Raw genomic sequence first — 21603 nt, forward strand, 5'->3', positions numbered from 1 at the left:
TTTGTTCAGATGAACTGTAACCTCCATCCGGTTGAGAAATGCTGCTCGAAACGATGCAGCGCTCACTGCGGAGAGCAGTAACGTCCGGCGAAGAGGACGCTCATGGAGGGGTTGTGTCGGATGAAGAAGAGGAAGGGGTGGTCTGCGATGAAGATGGCTGGAATCATGGCACAGCGCAGCATCATGACCACAGCGGTGGCGGCGGCGGCCTCGGTTCCCTCCTCGTTGACCTCGACGAAAGCCTTGTGAATGACTTTGGACAGCACCAGGTCGTTGGCGGGAGACATGCCTGTCGCAGAAAAAAAGGGGGAGAGCATTTGAAATAAATATAGAAACATAATTGAAAACCTGAGTGGTCAGTTCAGGTTGCAGGTGCCTGTTCTTCACATGACTACGAATATATCCGATCCAGGAACACGTCCTACCAGAGAAGTCACTCATTGACATGTCGAAGGCGTCCACCATGCCCATGCTGACCAGGACGTCCTTCATGTCGTATTTCTCCTCCATCTTGAATCGAGGCAGACCCACCTGGACCTCGACTTCATCCATCATGTCAGGACGAGTCCACTCCACAAAGTTCTCGTAGGTCAGCTCCTTCTCCAGCTGGTGGCCGACACAAAATCAAAATCACTCATTCCCTTGTGTTTGTGGGTTTCTTCAGGTGTGTGCATGTCGTACCTTCTCCAGCCCCGTTGTAGCGTCATCCATTTCCATGGGGAGGAAGATGAGCATGCTCAGTTCCTTTCCTTTGTACGGCATCTCTAGGATCTGGCAAACAGAAAGTTTCAAACATTACAGTAAATATAAACATATATACACTGGTATTGCAGCTGTTTTCTTCTTTTTGGGAATTGACGAGATAGTTTATGGGATTACGTACAAAAAAAAAACCTTGTTAGGTGGATTCATATTGATGTAGTCTTGTATTACAAGACCCAAATATATTTGTGAACATGTGGGTTTGGTCTACTACATCCTACTGGGCGTAGACGTTGGGTTAATATTTAAATTATTGGAGCAGCTGTTAACCAATCAGTATTGAGCACACCGAAACTTCATAAACACAGCATGAAAGGAGAGACCCTCCCCTAATGTGAGCAGAGTGCAGCGCCATGTTGGTAAATGACCATTGCAGACTGTTTTTAATTTTTTAATTTTAAACACTTCTTGCTCTGACTTTAATTCCTCAATATTTGCTAGCAGAGCTTTGCGACTGTTCATACTGCTTCATGTAGTTCTACCACCGTCACCATTGCTGTAACGTTTGAATGTTTAACTTTAATGTTATTGCCCTTAGCCACGCCCACTGGTGCCTTATTGGTCCACCCTTCAGAGGTGCTGAACAAACCTTCGTGAAACAGAGTTTCCAGACGATAATCACAACGACACCCAAACCATTAGCATTAGCATTAGCAGAGACAGGCCAATACTTCATCTCAAATCTCATTCGACACAAGACATCATGTAACCAATTATGCCAAAATACTAACTGGTCATTTAACAGGTGATTGACTGACATATTGACTAACATACAATATAAATTGATCAGTTAACTGCATTACCTGGCAGGCGGCTTCAGGGACGTAGGTCAGAGGGAACTTTGTTTTCTGGTACATCATCTTCACTGGTTTAGATTCATTCTGAAAACATCAAACAAAACATGAACCTGTTAGACAAACATACCACCATCTGAAATATTATACACATCACCTTGCAGTGATGGGAAATGTATGGCATGGTGTCATCAGCATACACTGTGACATCACATGTGGCACAAGTTGGCACATACTTCAAACTTGCAGCTAGCCCAGAAATAATCGTTGGAAATAATAAACATAGTATATATTATGTGTTGTTGAGTGCATAAGATTTGTTGACTATAAATAATCGAGTGACTTGCAAAAAATGAATATTTGATGTTTCAGTGATTGTTCAACTCCAGCTTGAGTAAAACACCAGTGAAACTTTGGCTTCCATTCATCAGACGGTAGGAAAACCAGTACTGGGATGGCGATGCTGCACCACTTCTCCCAGTCTGCTGATGGCCAGTTGTTGGTTTTTAGCCTCACAACTGGAAAAGCTGATAAGTGCGAGTTGCGCCGTTGACTCGATTATCTGTTTTTCAGTCACCTGCTGGTTCAAAATCACTTAAAGCAGTCTGACTATTTTATGGACCAGTTCAAAGCTGAATCACTTTTTATTACTCTGATGGAAGTCCAGGGTCTTAACTTTTTTTTTTTTTACCTTTGTCCTATCATTTGTCAAAGAGAGTTGATATAGATTGTAAGACTGTTCTTATCCGCATCATGTGATCTGGAAGAAAAGCACCTTCCCCCACAAAAATCATAACTTACTTATATTCTACAACCCACAAGGAAACACGTTCTCCTCGTCTTGTCTGATTTGCACTCATCGTGTCCAACAAATCAACTATTAATATGTCATCAGATTTCGATTTCTTTTGTCCCCGAGTTCCACCGTTCATTGTGGAGAGGTTTCTGCCCAGATGTTGAATTCTTTTGATTCACACTTGTTCAACACGTTTCAGGAAAAGCTGGAATTAGCATCCATGGTCTAAAAATGTTCAGTCTTCCTGAACAATTTAGAAATTTGTGACTTCAGAATGAAACGCATTTTTCATATTCAGTCAGCGATGTGTTTGACCAAAAATGATGAACTGGCTTTTCAGTACTCTTGTCTTTTCTCTTGAAGCTTTGGTCTGAAAATGTACAGGATACTCTTCTTTTTAAAATGTCCTGCTATGTGAAGGCCACCACTGATATGATTTTACGCATCAGTGTTGATCCAGCTGCAGTGTTACCTTGTTGAGTCTGAACTGAGCGTCATGTGTGGCTCTTTTTGGAAACTGCTTGTTCCAGTTGCCTTTGAAGTAGATGGCATTGACCAGCACCAACCTGGTCATGCTGTCCAACACATCCTGGGCCAGCACATCCTTAATTTTACCTGGTGAATGACATTAAAACGTACATGAAGTAATGTCACATATGGCAAAATAGAAATCAGCACCATCAGATTTATTGGAGCACAGAAGAGTGTGCATCACTGTGCTGCGCTGCGTTTGTGTGCAACAGGAACAGTCTCTGAACTTTTTAAATCGCACCTTGTATTACAGCAATATTTCAAAATTACCATTAAACATTCGGCGTTAATTAGCCGTCAGTTGTTCTAACTCAAAGCCATTCTGTTACTTCTTTGGCCACCGTAGAGAAAACTGCTGAACCTTTAGTACATTGCATTCATTCAAGATGTAAGTTTGTAAGTTAGTCTGAATACAAGGTATTTACTCTTTGTGTGGAAAAACGGACACAATGTGAGACATGAGATGTTCCACCATCTGATGACTCTTCAGTTTTCTCCTTAACTGCAGGTGTGTTAACGTTCTGCTTCGTGTCTTGTGTGAGACCCACCTTGTGTCTGGTTCTCCACCCAGCTGTTGATGTTGAGCCTGGCTGCCTCAGAGCTGTTGATGAAGTCCACAGACTCCAGCTCTGCCTGGTAGTGCATCCTGGTTTTTCCTAAGAAATCCTGGAACCAATCAAAGACACCTTTACAGACTTTACAGAACAACAAAACAAGATAACATCTTTGCTTTACTTTGTGGAATTAAAAAGCCCTTACAGAGATCAGAATAGTATTTCTACCGTATGCCGGCCTGTTGTCCACTCCCTTACTCATTATTCATTCGTAAAAATTCCTCTCTGCTCTGTTCCCATCATCCACTCCAGCCTAACAATGTGTAGAAAAACCACACCTGCTCATGAAGACCACACACCTCAACAAACTGGTAGGACTGCTCTCCGTAGAGTCTGTTGGCAACGCTGAGGGCGTACGGAGCGTCTGACTTGTTGAGCTCGCTCAGCAGTTGGGCGAAGCTGGAGTGCACTTCATCCAGACAATCCTGGGTTTTCAGGCACTGCGGACAAAGTAGACAACTGTTACAAAAACGCACTGACCAAAGGATGGACCAGTCATGTTGACTATTAAGTGATGAGACAAAGGTTTTATTTGGAGATTGTTGGTACACCATCTTATGAATGACTTGCTCGCCTAAAACACGTCCATAAATAACCTTGATAGATCTGGTTGTAATTCTCTCTTTTAAACATGTTAATCATGGAAAGAAAATCTTTAAAAAGTCAGTTATCTAAAATTTGATAGGATATTAATTGAATGGATTGAAATTTTTTGCAGTTAATGTCCATTTTTAGCAGGAAGTTTTTGGTCTTTTTGTAAATAAAATTAGGATAATGTTCTCTAAAGACATTCTAGAAATATTTTATATTAAAATTCTTTAAATGTTTTATTAACATTGTCAGATTATTATGTCTTGATTCTTCAAATGTTTTCAGGAGCAAGTTTTTTTTATTGTACCAGAATGTTACAATGTATTTTAGAGTTGGACAATATGCTTTAAAAACATTTTACAAATGCTTTGTGGCAACACTCTTAAAATGTTTTTAGTCGTTTTTTAAATTTCTACTTTTAAGAAAAACATACGGGATCAACAACAAAAACTGTCCTTGAACATTGCACATTGCTAACTGGCTTCTCATCACTTAATAAGTAAAGTTTTTATGTACTGGTGTACTCCTTTATGTTCGTAGCTTTCAGCAGTTAAATCCTACATGACCCCTTTATGTGTCAATTTTAATGTACAAACCGTCACCATTGATAGAACAACATGGCAAAAAAACAACAACACAACAACAACATAGAAAAAGCAGAGAAAAGACTTCAACACCTTTAACCCCGACTTTAAAGATCCCATTGTCCGAGCTTTGAGGAGCTTTTTCACAAACATTTACAGGACATGAAGACACATTTCATCCCTCCACTGAGTTGTTATTTACACAGTTATCTTCAAGTTCGTCTTTTCCATAAGAATTCTGGATGTTTTGAGGGTGTGCATCAAAATCAGCAAAACATTAACTTTTTATTTTCCAAAGACAGTCGTTATGATGTTTGCTATCGGTATTACCCACATAGAAGAGTGTTATCAGAGTAATTTCCTGGCATTCATATAAACAGGAAATTTATGTGGACTCTATTTTCCTGATATCTTTGATGAGTTTTGCAGGTTAAGTGCAATTTCCAGCAGCTGCTAATAGGAGATAAAAAGCACAACACGAAGCAGCCATAAAAGGATAAGACCACATTACTGTGTGTTATGTAATTCTGTGGGACTTGAAGATGTTAGAGAGAGACACACACACACACACACACACACACACACACACACACACACACACACACACACACACACACACACACACACACACACACACACACACACACACAGCCTTCAGTAAACTGCACAGAACGAGAGCAGCTCCCTCACACAGGTTTTTTTTTCTACTACAGTTAAAGATGGCAGCATATAGGAGGTTAGTAAGGAAATAAGAAAGACATTTTCACTGTCTCTTTGTCTCCGAGGATCCCTTCACCACCCACACCACCTGTTAGGAGTATAATTCCTGCTTTTTTACCACCTTCAGCAGAAAATCTGGCAGCCTGGACTGGACCTGCTGCTGCATCTCCATTTGCATCTGCTGCGCTCCTGCATGCTGCGGCTTCTCTGCCTCAGTGAAGCAGAGAACCTGGGGGCGCAGTTGTTCACCGTTAGCTCAGACGGCATTTGTCATGTGTGTGTTGAGTCGTATCCTGCTGGCAATTCACAGTAAATTGATGTACGTGACTTCCGTCTATACATTGGCTGAAGTGTTCAGAGTAATTTCGCTGGCATCTTCAGCCACAGCTCTCCGTCTTTGTCTCGCTGTGTGATGGTGTGTTGAGGCGCTGCGGAGTAATCACACCCAGCAGTGATGTCATGTTGGACTCACCACACCCTGAGTACACTCACACGGGGGCAGTTTGTGATCTCCAACCTCGGGAGGTTGTTTTCTTGCTTTTGCTCGGGTTTGCTCTATACAACTTACTTGCACCAGCGAGCACGAAGTCAGAAGTGAAGAGAAAATCTAAGAAATTGTCAGTTTTAAATCTGGATTGCTTACATTCTTCATTCAAAGACCCAGCGTGCTATATCATTATTTAAGCAGGTATCTGGTTGTTATTCTTTGAGATAAATGACAGCACTGATTATGAACTCATTTCTTACTGATAATTTAATCTGGACAAAGTTAAAGTTGTATTTTTTTAGAGCAGTGATTCCCCACCTTGGACCTCATACGTGAGGCTCCGCCTGGTGGTCCACAACAACCTCACAATTTTATTCCAAATGGGCTCAAATCAAAAACATGGCCATTTAAATTCATTGTATCACCCAACATTTATATACTGTATACACATCCCAATACGAAGATGTTCAAATTGGTTGTTAACATTTTAATATTTTAGAAATAAAATTTGCCTATGCTTAGCCAAGGTGATATCGTGCCCAACATAGTCGAATTCAGACACATCAGACGTTGATTTCAAGTGGAATTAGTGGAGCTTTGAAACAACCACTGGACCTGACAGACCAGAAAGAGATACTGCTGATTTTGATTTGGAAACGGTGTCCTTATGTGGTTGTAATTGAGCATATGTGAGTTTATTGCATGAGTTAAATCAGTGAATTTGTGAAAGAAAACTGTTGGTAGCTGCAGAAAGAAGTGGTACTTGTGGTGATAGATGGTCTGAAAAGTTTGGGAACTTCTAGGCAACACAAATGAATCCCAACCAGATATACTGCTAATCCAGGGTGTGTATATTTTCATGTTCATTTACACAAGAATTACATTGGGTGTTTTATACCATCATACTGAGTGAAAAACAATGGGTTGTGCAAGTGACAGTAAATACACATTTCTAAATTGGACTGAACCATTAGATTGTTGTGGGGTTTTTTTGTGACAACAAGTTCCTGCAAATTCAGGAGACAGGAGACACACATATCTTATTCCCGTCAACAGACTGAAGTATTTGTAGAAGAAATGTTGGCCAGCTAACAAATGAACAAGTAAACAGAAACCAGTATCTGGTAACTGGTTACTTTGACCTCTGTTCTCTTTCATGCATTCACCACCACTCAATTACTCACCATGCCCTGCATGTTCACATAGTTTTAACACTACAAGTCCTGACTCAGGCTGAATCTCCCTTTCTGAGGAACTGGCAAAATAATCAGCTGGCCTCCTGATTCATTGACATCCCATCAGGGTCATGAACAGTCAACTCTTAACCCTCGTGTTGTCCTCGGATCAAAATGACCCGCAGCTGTGTTCAACCAAGTCCTATTTTATTTCTATATTTTTATATTTTTTTGGGATCATTGGTCATCATTCTTTAAAGAAACCCTCACAGCCTCCTTGTCACCAATGATCCCAAAAAATATGAAAATAAAATAGAACTTGGTTGAACGCAGCTGCGGGTCATTTTGACCCGAGGACAACACGAGGGTTAAGATAGTTTGTCTCTGACCCTGTCAAACAGCCTGGTGATGATCCACAACTATTGCATCAGATGACATAAAGGCAGCAGGAAGACAAAATACACGGTCGTATTTGCTATTAACATTAACATCTTACTAGTGTCTGTCATGTTCTAATTGCTGTCTAACAAACCACTTTTCTCTCAGCACGTTATCTTTTGAAATGACTGCAGTTGTTTCCTCCCCCTCAGAGTCGTGATGGGTGAAGGGCGAGGCCCGTATCCTCCCACACACTCAACAGCTCCACTCATCTGAGTAAAGCTTAGCTTTCGCAATCGTTTCATCAAAATGTCAGCAAAACCTTCTTGTTTCAACAGAATGTCAACTTCCATCTACATTCCAGCGACCTCTCCTAAAAAAACTCAGTGCAAAGGTTACCGCTGATTTTACTCAGGGCTCGGACTAATTCTAACAATAAATGTTATTTTGTCTCTTTAAAGATGAATTACAGGCTCAAAGGTGTGAGGGCGTTTTTCTCTTCAAGGTGTTTCAGTATTAATCTGTTACTTTTTTTTAAGATGCTACATTACATTCATATTTTATGTCCTGTCTCAAAACCAGTCACAAATATTCACTGTTTAATTGCAGATAATTGGCTGTAATTATAGAAAAAGGTTCCTTTTTTTAAAAAGAGCTCATTCATGAACCTTAACCTTCCTGCTGTACTCGGGTTTTTCGTTGCATCAAAATGGCTGTGAAAACGGGTCACGAAAGACCCGAGCGCAGCAGGAAGGTTTAGCAGGTGGACCTGTCTGCTGCACATAATGGGAGCTGATAACATGGACAGATTGCTTCGCTCTTTATTGCCCTTACACGTCCATGTTATGTATCACGTTCCCATCGCAACCCAACACAGAGCTGCCCCTCATAAAACAACATAGAACAGCGCTTCATCATTTTTGCCAACAGCGGAAGACAAAACGGGTGATTCATGGGGGGAAGGGGGGGCGGGGCGGCGTTCACGCCCTCGGTGCTCCACTCTGTTTCCACTTCTATCAAACTCAACTTTCAGAGGGCTTTATTGTTCAAACTGTGTCAGAGGGATGTTGAGTAAATGTCACGGTAATTTCAGCTCTTTGTGGTGTTTTGGTGGCATCGTTTTGACCCCTTTGACATATTGACATACACTATGTAAGATTATAATCTGTAAAAGAGATTAAACTCAACCAGGTGTTGTTAATATGAGTGTATTACTTTTACAAAGGCAGTAAGTGTTTATGTGAGGTTGTACCTCTGACATCTGTGTGGCGGTGTTGCCGCGGGCTCCCAGCATCACCATCGCCAAGGCTGAAGAGATGCTAAAAGGGGAGAAGAAGACGTTGGCGCTATTGTCGTTATCGCCGAACTTTTTGAGCAAAGCCAGAGAGAAGGTGGTGTTGGCCTTGGATAGAGGGCTTGGTGATGCCATCGTGTCTGGTACAAAGAAAGGAGAGAGCATTAAATTATTGCATTAAAAACATTCTTATTGAGAATTTTATTCTTTTGTTACACCAAGCTCCGCTTGAAAAGTTACTTAATTTACAATTTCACAGATTATCTATGAATATAAATGTAGTAGTGATGTGTCCTCAGACTTAACAAGGAAAAAATAAACCAAACTCAGATTCAAACAGCCTCTGAAGCTCCAAGGAATAAATCTTATGCACAGTAAAAGGTCCATTGTCCAGACATGTATAATATTTCGAAAGGTTTATTTTACCATATCTGCAAGCAAACAAACAAAACGATCGCGTCTTCTGCCTAACTTGCCCCGGTAAAAACCAGAAACCCTTCTCAGTGACTGTCTGTACTACAAGCTGCCCAGGGCCTTCAAAATAACTCAATTACTCAAAGTAATGGTACTAATAATGTAGCCAGACAAACTCATCTATATTCCTCAAACAAAACAGCAACAGAATACACAAATAAATGTTTAGTAACTAAACACAACTAATAGCTCCAATGTTATAACAAGTAGCTCTAACAAGAAAAACTGGATATAAACAATATAACAATTTCTAGGGTGATAAACATCGGCCTTTTTTTTTTCAGCAAACATTTAAATTCACCACGCTGGGTTGATTCAGTGTTACTGTGGTCCACCTTACTAAATCTTTACCCATAACAAAGTAATGTAGAGGTTACTGTCATTGAGGATTTTATTCTAAATTAAATGCATCTTCACTGGTTTGTATGGCAGTTTACCATCGGGTTGTAAATATGCATGTAAATTAGTGTTAAACTTCCAGATTATTCAGAGGGTGGAGAAGTGTGCTGAAAGGGTGGAAACTATTCATCGTACAATAAATAATACATTATATTACGATTGCAATCACATATACAGACAACGTTCAAAGACTGACCGACTAGTCTGTTCACCTGAGATAAAGCCTGTCCTGTCCCACCTGTCCGCTCACAATCATTTAAACATCCTTGTAGCTGATGCCTGCAAAAAGTCAAACCAACCATCTACACATAATACAGCATCTCTCAAACAAACTGAACGAGATTCATCTTTTACTTACCGACAGAGATGTTCGCGGTGTTGAAGCGGTCAAGAGTCTTTTAGGTTACAGGAAGACTTCTGTCTGAAGCATCGGCTTTATTATTTACAAACCGGCACGCCCCGAAAAAAACTGATCGCATGAGTTTCCGTATTCTCACGCGTCACCGTCGGCTTCTTCTTTTCCTCATATTCACGGATTAAACAACGTCCCGGTGCTTTACCGCCACCGACGAGACGGAGTGTGAATCGGGAATCTGACTATAAAGGAGAACGGGATTATTACTCTGCCTTGTTTAACCAATCAGAAAAGAGTTGCGGTTTTCTCATTGTCTTTTATTATCTTTTATTTTATTGTCACAAACGAGAGAGGGAAAAGATGAAGATAAGGAGCAGACAGAAGGTTTCAAATATACATGCGAATGTACACAATATGTTGGAATCACAGATAATCTCTCTCTGAAATTTGATCGTCTGCTCTGGTGCAGTTATTCTAAAGACAACAAACAGAAGAAGAAGTCATCTTTAATGATTAAAAAAATATATACATAAGATCGGAAGTTTTTGCTCATTATTTTTGCTTGCTTATTTTGATTAAATCCCTCTGAGAGGCTGCAAGCAAGTCAAACTTTTAGAAAATGAACCAAACCCAGATATTTGTCTTTGGAGTTGGTGGATCCAACCAGGCATCAAATATCACCGAGCTAACGCGAGACTGATAAAAGACTGATCTGGTAACATGACTATGGTCTTCCACCAGATGGAGCTCACCTCCAGGTTTCATCATCAATAAGCATTGGACAGGTTGGGTCATGTGATGAACTGATGACGCAGTGTATTTTAATGTGTGATCCACCTTGTGGTTTTGTTTTTTTTATCCACCTATCTGTTAATCTTGACCCTGGTTTATCACAGCCAGTATTTGATTTTTTTTTTTCCCTGGTTGTTCACTCATTCACTCACTCATTCGGTTTTTAAGTTCCTGTTAGTGTCTCATGCAACCAAAACTACAATGGGAGGGGGGGGGGGGGGGGGGGGGGGGGGGGGGGGGGGGGGGGGGGGGGGGGGGGGGGGGGGGGGGGGGGGGGGGGGGGGGGGGGGGGGGGGGGGGGGGGGGGGGGGGGGGGGGGGGGGGGGGGGGGGGGGGGGGGGGGGGGGGGGGGGGGGGGGTAAGAAATGTCTTGGTTTTGGTTCAGGAGGCAAACACCATCTTTACCTTTAAGATGAGGCCTAAAACTTTCCTTTTTAATGGAGGATATCGTTAGGATTGTCTCTGGTGACCCTGAACCACCCCGCAGTTATAATCCTACAGGATTAGCCTGCCACGTGTGATTATTTATCACTTTATTTACATTTTGTATGTTCTTTTGAGCAGGGATATTCAAACTCAGGTCCATGGGCTGGATAGGGCCTGTTTGATATTTTCTATGGCCCACAAGAAGATGGCTGTCTGGATACTGTTTCACTGTTAACGCCTTTAACAAATATGGTTATGGACCTGCTACAAGCACCTTGGAATTGTTTTGATTGAATCATAAACAGCCTCAAACTGTTTTACTTGGTTCATTTTGTATTTTGCTGTCTGAAATTAATACCATAAAGGAGATGCCCGTGATTAGTATGTTATTCCAATATTAAAACCAAGAGGTCCTCGTGCCTCAGTGATTTTCCTATCCAGCACTCTTGCCATTGAGTTTAAATATACCTGTTGTAAAGTTTATGGGGACAATATTGCATGGTGACATCTATACTTTGAATTGAAGTGAATTTACTGACTATCTAAAATTATAAACCAACGTAAACAAAGGTATGGGGACCAGATGTGTACTGTAAGGAGACCTTTATGTGAGAGACTAACACACTGAGCTGGAAAGAAATGGGTAATCATAAATTAGGTAAATAACATAATTAGTTTTGGCTGGACTGCAACAGCAGGGTCAGAGCTATAAAGTCTAGAGTGAGAGATCACATTCAAATTAAAAGCCATCCAGCGTGTTTCTGTCAGGGGGGGCGGGGGCTCCTGTTCGAGGGGGCGAGACTAGATTTTCCTCTTCAATTATATATTAGAAAACTTTATTTGACACTTTTCAAACCAGTTTGGTCACAAATGAGGTGCGTGCACTGCAGTTGGCATTTAGAGCATCTGTGTAATTGTAGATACAGAAAAAACCCACCCACCCACCTTTGATTGAAAAAGTAAAGAAATGCATACAGAAAAAAAAAAAAAACACACACACATGCTGTTGAATTTTAATTTGATATGAATTTTTGTTGCTGCAAAAACTATTTTTTGACAGGGAATTATATAATAAAGCAAAACATGCACATTTGTTTCGGCAGCACTCTTTCCGGTGTTTATAGCAATAGTGAGGAATACCTTATTTTTTTGGCTGATAAAATCTCATTTTATTATATTTAAAATCAGGTACAAAAAAAAGTCTCTTCAGAGTTCTCCTGTAAAACAAATATAGTTTTTATAGCAGCCGAATAACTGTGATGGACAAAGCTCAAAGTCTGTTTTACTGTACTGCCTTCATGACTATAAAGGTCCAAAAAATACAAACCGGCAAAGAGACAGAATTTAAACAGGCGTCCGATGTCTTATAATCCGTCCGTGTCCGTGTCATGCAGCGGTGCTCACTCAGGGGAGCAGTAACGTCCGGCGAAGAGGACGCTCATGGAGGGGTTGTGTCGGATGAAGAAGAGGAAGGGGCGGTCTGCGATGAAGGTGGCTGGAATCTTTAGAGACCGTACCGCCACGACAGCTGCAGTGGCCGCAGCAGCCTCGGTTCCCTCCTCGTTCACGTCCACAAAAGCCTGGTGGAAGACTTTGGACAGCACCAGGTCGTTCGCTTGAGACATTCCTGCCAAGAAAGGAGAGAGAATCAAGCTTTTCTGGACTTCCTACAGGTGATGTTTAAATTCCTGCACATGCTGTTAAAAAGAACGTATTCGTTATGTCTCACCGGAGAAGTCGCTCTTTGTGACATCGAAAGCGTCCTCCATGCCCATGCTGACCAGGACCTCTTTCAAGTCATACTTCTCCTCCAGCTTGAATCGAGGCAGCCTCACCTCCACCTCAGTTTCCTCCATCTCTTCTGGACGAGTCCACTCCACGAATTTCTCATAGGTCAGCTCTTTTTCCAGCTGGTGTGGACAAAGTCACTGGTTAGTTTGTGTGTTTAACAGTGGGCGTGTGTGTACTGTGTGTGTGTGTGTGTGTGTGTGTGTGTGTGTGTGTGTGTGTGTGTGTGTGTGTGTGTGTGTGTGTGTGTGTGTGTGTGTGTGTGTGTGTGTGTGTGTGTCCTACCTTCTCCAAGCCTGTTGTATCATCCTCTATCTCGTTAGGCAGGAAGATGAGCATGCTGAGGTCTTTTCCTTTGTAGGGCATCTCGAGGATCTGTCCAAAAGCAAAGTTTTTGATTTAGTTCCATTTGAAGATCAGCTGACTTCCTCATCCAGAAAAACAGGTCGATGGTTGTAAAAGTAAATCTTAATCTCTACTAGTTATAAAATTGTGGAAATTATCTTAAAAATAACAAATCCAGTGGTTTCAATTGATCTCTAGAAGATGATAATAAAATCTTCTCACTATATTTCACTGAAATCTGATCATAAATTACTGAAATATCAAAACACATGGCAGACAAACAGACATGGACAAAAGAATACAGTTGATAATAATGGACATTACCTTACAGTTTAGAGGGAGGTTAGAGGCTAGAGGGAATTTACTCTTCTGACGCATCATCTTGACCACCTTAGTGTCATTCTAAAGACAACAGGGAACAGAATAATAATGTCATACATACTAAGGTTTTTAGATTCTGCACACATTGTTGTAGGTAATCTAACTTATGATACAGAGTACACGCCCTGTGGCCACACATTTGTCTTTAACATTTTCTGATTGTGGTGTAAAATTTTCCGAGATGTGATGTTTCCTCAGCAGTCTGTGATCGTCAGAGAACTCGACCCACACTGGTGAATCATGGCTCGTGAAACAAAGAAAGGACAAGTTAGGTACTGCCATGCAACACGGGCGTGTCCCTGTGCACTTTCTTACACATTGCAGGCGTGGACGAATTCCTACAAAAAGTAAAATAAAAAAGAAGGTGTTTCTTCTCACACTGCAAACACGGTGAGGTTTGTAAAAGCTGAACTGGGACGGCTTTTTTCGTTACTTTCCACCACGAGAGACTTTGGTCAAAAATGTGTATAATTATTAAATAGAGAATTGAATTCATGTCAGTGGAAGAAAAACAGTCAATATTAAAGTCTTGTGTAAATCATACTGGTGGTGAAAAGGCAAGATATTAGTTATTCAAAATAACCAAAGGAAGTAAACAGATGGAATAAAAGGGGAAAATCAAATCAAAAGTACTGTGGGACATATCAATTATTATGTTTAATTATGCCATACACCAATATGCTCCAGTTGTGTGTATATTTGGATGAGAATACTGCAGGCACACGCTCATATCCCAGATCAGCATAATTGAGTTTTTTTCATTCTCAATAATGTGAGTTCACAGTGAAACTCAGCCCTGATCCATGATGATGAATATAGACGTCTACACATACTGAGAAGGAGACATGAGTCATTTCAGTGTCTACATGTAATGCTGGGCTAATTGCACAAGAGAGAAAGAAACCTGAAGGATGATGTTTACATAGTGTTACTGTGGTAACTACAACTAGTTGTAATCCTCCTTGTAGTCTTCTCTTAGTCAGCCAGTTAAAGAAATATTAATGTCACTGACCATCCTCTCGTTCCACCTGAACTCTTTACAGAAACGTTTATGCTCATCCACATCATACAAACATTTTTCCTGATTGACTTTCTGTCGTGATTTGGACTTCTTTACCGCTTCTTAGTCTTCAGTTCAGTCTGAGTTTTGTGCTTCCTGTTTTACTTTGAAATGACTCACCTTTTGTGTCTCCCCCCCTGATTAGTTTCAGCCGTCCCTCATTGTCCTCCTCTCCCTTCTGTATTTTGACTGTGTGCTGTCCTAAACTCTTTGGCAGTTTGGTTCAGTTTCCTGCCGTTCGTCTTTTTAAAGCCCAGACCCTCATTTTAGGTCCATGCTTTTTCTCGTTTGTGTTTTTGGATTCTGCTTTTTGGTGTCAATATCACTTCTGGATGTTTGAGCCACCTGAATCCCTTGTCTTTCATTTTAGTCTTCTCCTCCGTCAGCTAAACATAAATCTCCCCTCTTGTCTTGTTGTGATGAATTTAGAAGACTTTCCATTACTCAGAATTAATGAAATTCCCAGATTTTTCCTGTCAGAGACTCCATGGTCAACGGGAATATGTCACATTATCCTCAAACTTAGAGTAAATTTAGACTTAAACTGGCTTTCTGAGCTCTCTCACTTTGCACACCACCATCAATAGTTTTCTGCCTTTGCTGAACTCTGATCTGCAAATCAAACTACAAACATTTTAATAACAAATACCACTTCCAAGGTCCGCACTTTATATTTCCAGACAGCAAATTAACAAAGCTCTGTCAAGGTGTGCTCTCAGACTGTCCTGCACATGCCAGCAGTATACAAACCTCAGTTGAACTATGTAGTATCATGTTGGATCATTTCATGAAGTCAAAGAGCTGCTTTTCTTCCTCAGTGTCTTTGTGCAGTCTTACCTTATTTAACCGAAACTGATCATCAGCAGTCAACTCCTCCTCAAACTGCTGGTTCCAGTTGCCTTTAAAGTAGATGGCATTAACCAGTACCAGCTTGGTCGCTCCGTCCAATGCGCCCTCTCCTAGCAAATCCTTGATTTTACCTGATGAACAGGTAGGAGTAACATCATCATCACTTTAGGAGCACTAAAAACAAGTAAACGTGCAAAACTTTTCTAATTAAAACCAGAAAACAAGGCAAACTGGAAATTACATCTACTTAAAAAAAAAAAAAATGATGTAAACCACTGACTAACTGAGTTTAAGAACTAGCTTGTTTTATGTTTTTCCACCAGCAGTCTGTTCAGAGCCACTGAAATTGTCATAGAGGGGACACTTCACTCTGGCTCATATAGAGATGTAAGGTGAGTACATGATGCAGCTAACTGTATACGATCTCTAAAGGTGATGTCAAAATGTAAAACACACATGTAGTATGGATGGAAATACCAACAATGTCACATACTCTGTAATTAGGATGAATTCTTGACATTTGTGATGCTTTTTTAATTGTTAGGAAACTGTCTGGACATAAAATAACAACTTTAAATGCATTTAACCATTTCAAAGTAAAACTCTTGGATTTAGTTGATTGATACTAGATAGAAACTGAACTGAGAATTGAAACTGGGTAAACTGTAATGAGAGAATAACATTACCCTGTGGATTAGGATGGTAATTAGAGCATATCATAGGACCACGAACCGATCCTCAATGATGAGCACGTTTACAGCAGAAAAACTAGTCATTACATTTTTCTCCAGGGATGGAGAGGGCTTTGGTTGGGTATGAGAGTTTGGATTTACACTCTGATGTCATGAGTGTATGCTAATACAGGGACCTACTTTGCGTCTGCTTCTCCACCCAGCTGTTGATGTTGACTCTGGCCTCCTCTGCGCTGTTGCTGAAGTCCACAGATTCGAGCTCAGCATCGTAGTGCTTTTTGGTTTCAGCTAAATAATCCTGGAATCATAAATAACACATTAGAATACACATACCACAATTAAATACTCACTTTAACCCATTTACAAGCAAGAGAGACTTCAATTAATAACCTATTATTTAGTATGCATGCAGTTGAGTTGTATGTTTTCAGCTCTTTGAATTTCACGTGGCTTTGTTCATACTGGATAACAGCATACTCTTATTTTGAAATAAAGGCAACTAGCACCCTAAGTTTGTTGCCGCGACACAGAATTTATTGTGTATAATTTATAGGGGCTGATTTTACACACAGGGGTTTGTTTATTTGTCAAGTGCAGTTATACACAGCCCTTGAATAATTTCAAAGTTTGACAGGATAACCTTGTATCATCATGGTTGTTTTAGTTGGGGCCGATGTTGGACAGAGAACCTGCATTACATACTGGCAATGTCAAGTTTGAAAGATGTAGGCATTAACTAGTCATGATGAAGAGCATATTAAGTTGCATTATGGGAATTGTAGAATTCCAGTGTTTTAAGCGCTTAACTCCTGTCAAATATAGGATATCTTAAAGTCTGAATATCACCACTACTGCTTCTTCATTTCTGATTATTCTATTTGACTGCCATGCAAAAGTACTAAATACCTGATGAATTGTGTCCAGTAAAAAAAAAAAACTACAGTCAAGTAATCTGTTTGACTGAAATAGCTGATATATTATTATCATTTTAATCAAATTTAAGGCACTGCTTAAATCCAAATTTATGCTTACATGTAGGCTCCATTTCTTTTTGTTTCTTATTAACAAATCAAATCAAATGCAAAGTATTTACGTATCAAATTGAAGGGCTGCATCTATTTCTTCATCTATTAATTCAGTAATTCTGAGCCCAACAGCTCCGATGCACACACACCTCTACAAACTGGTAAGACTGCTCCCCGTACAGCCTGTTGGCGAGGCTGAGGGCGTACGGAGCATCGGCCTGGTGGAGCTCAGTCAGGAGTTTGGCAAAGCTGGCGTGGACATCATCATCATCGTCATCATCATCATCCTGACCGGTCTGAGTTTTCAGGCACTGCGAACAGCAACAGAAGAGTTGGATTATATAAAGCATGCTATAACCTTGGGGTTAGTTTATCTGCTGAATGATGAGACAATACATCAAAATCATCAGTCGCTCTGCCTCAAGCTACACACTACGCCTCAGGCGGACGTACTACACTGCTTATAGTGAGTAAATAATAAATAATAAATTTAAAATGACATTCCATTTCTGTTACTGGGTTTGAGCTGTCTTTATTTTTTTATTTTATTTTTTTAAATGAAGCTATATTGACCTTCTATTCATGTATTAATGTTACTTAACTTCTCTCAGCTAACATGCTAACAAGGAGGGCAGCAAAGTGATAAGAAACAGTAAAATAAATTATTTTGGGGACGGTGCTCTCATCATTTATATCCACAAGAACGATTATCTACAAACTTCAAGATACTGAAGATTTCAGACGTTTCATTTCTGTTTGTGACAACCTCCTCCACTTTTTGGAAAAATTATGCAAACAGCAAAAAGCAGATCAAACAAAATCCCTAACACCATTAACAGTAATATAGTGTCAAATTACCAAAATTTGATATCTGCTGTAAAATGTTGGAAGTAGATTGACACGAGGAGGGAAATTACAGTAAATCTGAAATAATCTGGAAGCAAAATCTAATTTCTCCCCACCAGAAGACACCTGTCGCCCTGGTCATTAATCATAAATAATGTTGCTACCACCTTGAGCAGATACTGCGGCAGCCTGCTTGACTGCTGTATCTGCGTCCGCTTCCTCATCTGCAGCACTGACTGAATTGGCGTCTGGATCGACGACTGCGTTTGCATCAGTTCTGCTCCAGGCTCCTCCTTCAGTTTCTCTGCCTCCGTGAAGCTGAGGACCTGAGGGGCAGATGGGTCATTTTAATTTTCAGTAAAATAGATTACCTTTAAATGAAATGTAGTTTCACATAACATAAACATTTGATTTTGGCTGTCCACCCTCCTTCCAGATACATTTTTGGCCCTCAATATTAAAGACGTTGGTCACTTTTGGTTTAAACAGTTAAATTGTGGGGATCCGCCTCGAGGAAAACAAGTCATCACAACATAAAATCATTAAGTGTAAGAATGACTGTGTGTGTGTGTGTGTGTGTGTGTGTGTGTGTGTGTGTGTGTGTGTGTGTGTGTGTGTGTGTGTGTGTGTGTGTGTGTGTGTGTGTGTGTGTGTGTGTGTGTGTGTTTGTAGCACACACACACACACACAATTGGGCATTAAAACTGCTCTCTGTTGTAACTGAGTAAAAGTTCACCTCTCTGCAGCTTCATGCCAGAAGGCGTGCACGTACACGTTGTGTAATATTGCTGTAAAAATGTAGAAAGTCAGCTCCTTTCCTTCTGTACAGAAGCAGCACCGCACTGTATGAAGGATCCCTTATAAGCAAAAACATCTCTTCAGCATTAAAAGACAAATTATATAAAAAAAAATTCGCAAGATGTCGGAGAGTGACAAGAAAATAGTTTAATCAGTGTTATACTACATATTACAATGTGATTGATATTATTGATGCTTTAAGATCATAATTTTATAGTAGGCGGAGGTGGCTGTTGAGCTGTTTAATCCATATACTGTACCTGCATATTTTACAAGCTCATCATCAGATCTGATTGGAGGACATACAGCTACTTCTAAATGCAGTAAAAAGTGAAATATTGGTCTCTAAAATGAGGGAAGTAAAGTGATAATAAAGTAGAAAATAGAACTATGAAGGCAGTCGAGTTAATCTTTCAATCACTAAAAATTACTGAAGACAAAATCTATCCTTTGTCTTTTTTTGTTGATTTATTTGGCTAAAACATGTTTGTGATCTACATGAACTTTTTCTTTTCCTGGATTCAGAGTCAAGAAAAGCCATATTTGCTGATACTTGGACGCTGAATGAGTAATGCATGCCTGCGCAGACACTTTCTTTTGTCACACCCCACTGTCAGTCAGCTTAAAGGTTTCCAGTAGAAATACAGTACAAAACACTCCCGTCATCTGTAACGCTGCTCTGTGTCTGACAGCAAACAAACCACTCATGTTTTCTACAGTGTTTCAACTTAAACAACCATTTAAACTACAGTGACACCATACCATAGACTCATGAGCTGTTTTATCTGATATTCTGCTTAATAGAAATGAATCCTCTCTCACTATCCTGTTAGATTCTTAATACATGATTAAGAGGTTGAGTGTATTGTGCACTCAGTGAACTGCACACAAGACAGAGCTTGAAACTTGAACCCAACGCAATCATTAAGTAAAATTCCAGCTGCATGATGAATCAGATCCACAGATTTGCAGCATGCATGTCTGAGTGAGTCCAAAAGGGTGTGTTTCTATGAGAACTGTAACTTTTATGCCGTTATTTTTCACTGTGTGTGCGTTCTGTTACCTCTGACATCTGTCTAGATGTGTTGCCCCGAGCACCCAGCATCACCATGGCCAGGGCCGAAGAGATGCTGAAAGAGGAGAAGAAGACATTCGCCGTCTTGTCGTCCTCACTCAGCTTTCTGAGCATTGCCAGAGAGAAGGTGGTGTTGGCCTTGGACAGAGGGGTTGATGGTGCCATTGTGTCTGGTGCAAAGAGCAGATTTGTTGAATTATGTGAAACATATATTAGTTAGAATTAAGACAGTGTTCAATGCTATCCTCCCAGACATGTGTCGACAAATACCCATCATTCCCTCATCATAATCTTTTCACTCACCTTTAAATCTCTGTCGAACCTGATAAACCTGGTCAAAAGAATCAACTGTTAGTTGTTTAAAGCCTGATTTTTATTCTCATCATTAAAATCAAGTGACAGTGAGAAACATCCTGTACTTACTGACAGACACTCTTCTTTAAACCAACAAGTGATCCACACCGTTTCAGTAAAATAAAGCTCTGTTAAAACTATCTCTGATGATTTATACTCAGACACACCAGGCGTGGCTTCAGTGTGACAAAGAATCCAGAGATAACACCCATCAGTGAAAGCTACACCCACTGTAATAGGGTGCTTGACTGGTGCCAGTAGGTGTGTTTTAAAGCCGTTTCCAAACCACTCCACATGAATAACTGATACAAAAAGGGTCTGAAAGAATGAATGGATGCTAAGATGAAGATGTTTGCTCTGATAAAGTCCACAAAGATAAAGTCAATTTGAGGTGATCAAAGTGGAACATTATTCATCAGTTTCTTCAGGAGATCAACAAAACAGGATGGGAGAAATGTTTCTGTTTTTATTATTATTATTATTTTGCTTTTAACGCTGAACATTTTTATGTTTACCTCCATTCATCATGTACATGAATGCCATGGCAATAATGGGATTTAAATGGTTCAATAGGAAAAAACAAACAAAAATAAGGTGCTCAGATTTTTATTTAGTTTGGGTTATAAAAAACAAAAACATATTGGTTTGCCAATTTAATGACGCATCCGTTGCATTTATTTGGGTGGAGCATAAGCATTTAAAAACTTGCGATCACAATTTTGGCTGCTGCAGGATTAGCCTTCCATACCCAGACCCAAATTCACTGGAGGAAAACTGAAGCTGTGAGCATTAGTTTGGCGGAGTCGGGCCATTGCATGATGACAGAGGGCTGAATTTCTCAGCAATCACCAACACTGTTCTTCCGTCTCTGGTGTTAAAGGGCTGCAAATCTTTGAAATTAATCTGTTTGGAAGTCCTAATCCTTTGTTGTGTCTGCTTTAAAAAAAAAAAAAAAAAGTCTTTAGTTTCGTGAAGCCAAAATGAGGAATTCCCTACAACTTGATTTGGGTTGAAGTTCAAACTGGAATTAGTAGAGTTTTATGATATGCCTACTTTGTGCAAAATAACTTGGTAAGTGTGAGTAACCAATTACATTTAACAAATGTACCTCCTGGCGTGGTTTCGGTCTGCTTTTTCCAGGATTCATCAGTGACAGCTACTTCTCAGGAGCTACACAGGCCTAAACGGGCCTGTCGATATTACATCAGACTGTAAACA

General features: G+C 40.3%; 2 protein-coding genes across 3 annotated transcripts; both read right to left on the reverse strand.

Moving 5' to 3' along the window:
• Nucleotides 1-25: 25 nt before the first annotated feature.
• LOC138620625 (leukocyte elastase inhibitor-like) lies at nt 26-10107 on the reverse strand. Of its 2 annotated transcripts, XM_069697991.1 has the most exons (10): nt 9958-10107; nt 8685-8866; nt 5514-5621; nt 3797-3937; nt 3432-3549; nt 2825-2967; nt 1566-1643; nt 682-771; nt 426-606; nt 26-289 (listed from the first exon to the last, which is right to left on the reverse strand). In XM_069697991.1, exons 2-10 carry the CDS (start codon nt 8859-8861, stop codon nt 63-65), a joined length of 1263 nt encoding a protein of 420 aa, XP_069554092.1. In that variant the 5' UTR covers nt 8862-8866; nt 9958-10107; the 3' UTR covers nt 26-62. The 2 variants fall into 2 exon arrangements, with proteins under 2 accessions (XP_069554092.1, XP_069554091.1); XM_069697990.1 differs by lacking the exon at nt 5514-5621 and having other exon boundaries at nt 9958-10098.
• A 2066-nt stretch (nt 10108-12173) lies between these two features.
• On the reverse strand, nt 12174-20510 carry LOC138620627 (leukocyte elastase inhibitor-like). Its single transcript, XM_069697993.1, has 11 exons — nt 20466-20510; nt 20335-20361; nt 20020-20201; nt 18326-18484; nt 17462-17623; nt 16468-16585; nt 15584-15726; nt 13630-13707; nt 13246-13335; nt 12902-13082; nt 12174-12799 (listed from the first exon to the last, which is right to left on the reverse strand). Exons 3-11 carry the CDS (start codon nt 20194-20196, stop codon nt 12573-12575), a joined length of 1335 nt encoding a protein of 444 aa, XP_069554094.1. The 5' UTR covers nt 20197-20201; nt 20335-20361; nt 20466-20510; the 3' UTR covers nt 12174-12572.
• Nucleotides 20511-21603: the final 1093 nt, after the last annotated feature.

This window comes from Brachyistius frenatus, unplaced genomic scaffold, assembly GCF_029030835.1.
Source record: "Brachyistius frenatus isolate BFR_SWC_R1_liver_20210118 unplaced genomic scaffold, ASM2903083v1 Contig_25, whole genome shotgun sequence".
Lineage (NCBI taxonomy): Eukaryota > Metazoa > Chordata > Actinopteri > Embiotocidae > Brachyistius > Brachyistius frenatus.

Excerpts from the sequence above, each read along its gene's own strand:
- LOC138620625 (XM_069697991.1), bottom strand. The coding sequence starts at position 8,861 with ATGGCATCACCAAGCCCTCTATCCAAGGCCAACACCACCTTCTCTCTG. Across the intron at positions 3,938-5,513 it reads TGCCAGATTTTCTGCTGAAG|TGCCTGAAAACCCAGGATTG; the intron begins GTGGTAAAAAAG and ends CTTTGTCCGCAG. Across the intron at positions 1,644-2,824 it reads CTCAGTTCAGACTCAACAAG|AATGAATCTAAACCAGTGAA; the intron begins GTAACACTGCAG and ends TGATGTTTTCAG.
- LOC138620627 (XM_069697993.1), bottom strand. The coding sequence starts at position 20,196 with ATGGCACCATCAACCCCTCTGTCCAAGGCCAACACCACCTTCTCTCTG. Across the intron at positions 13,708-15,583 it reads ATCAGTTTCGGTTAAATAAG|AATGACACTAAGGTGGTCAA; the intron begins GTAAGACTGCAC and ends TGTTGTCTTTAG. Across the intron at positions 13,083-13,245 it reads ATACAACAGGCTTGGAGAAG|CTGGAAAAAGAGCTGACCTA; the intron begins GTAGGACACACA and ends TGTCCACACCAG.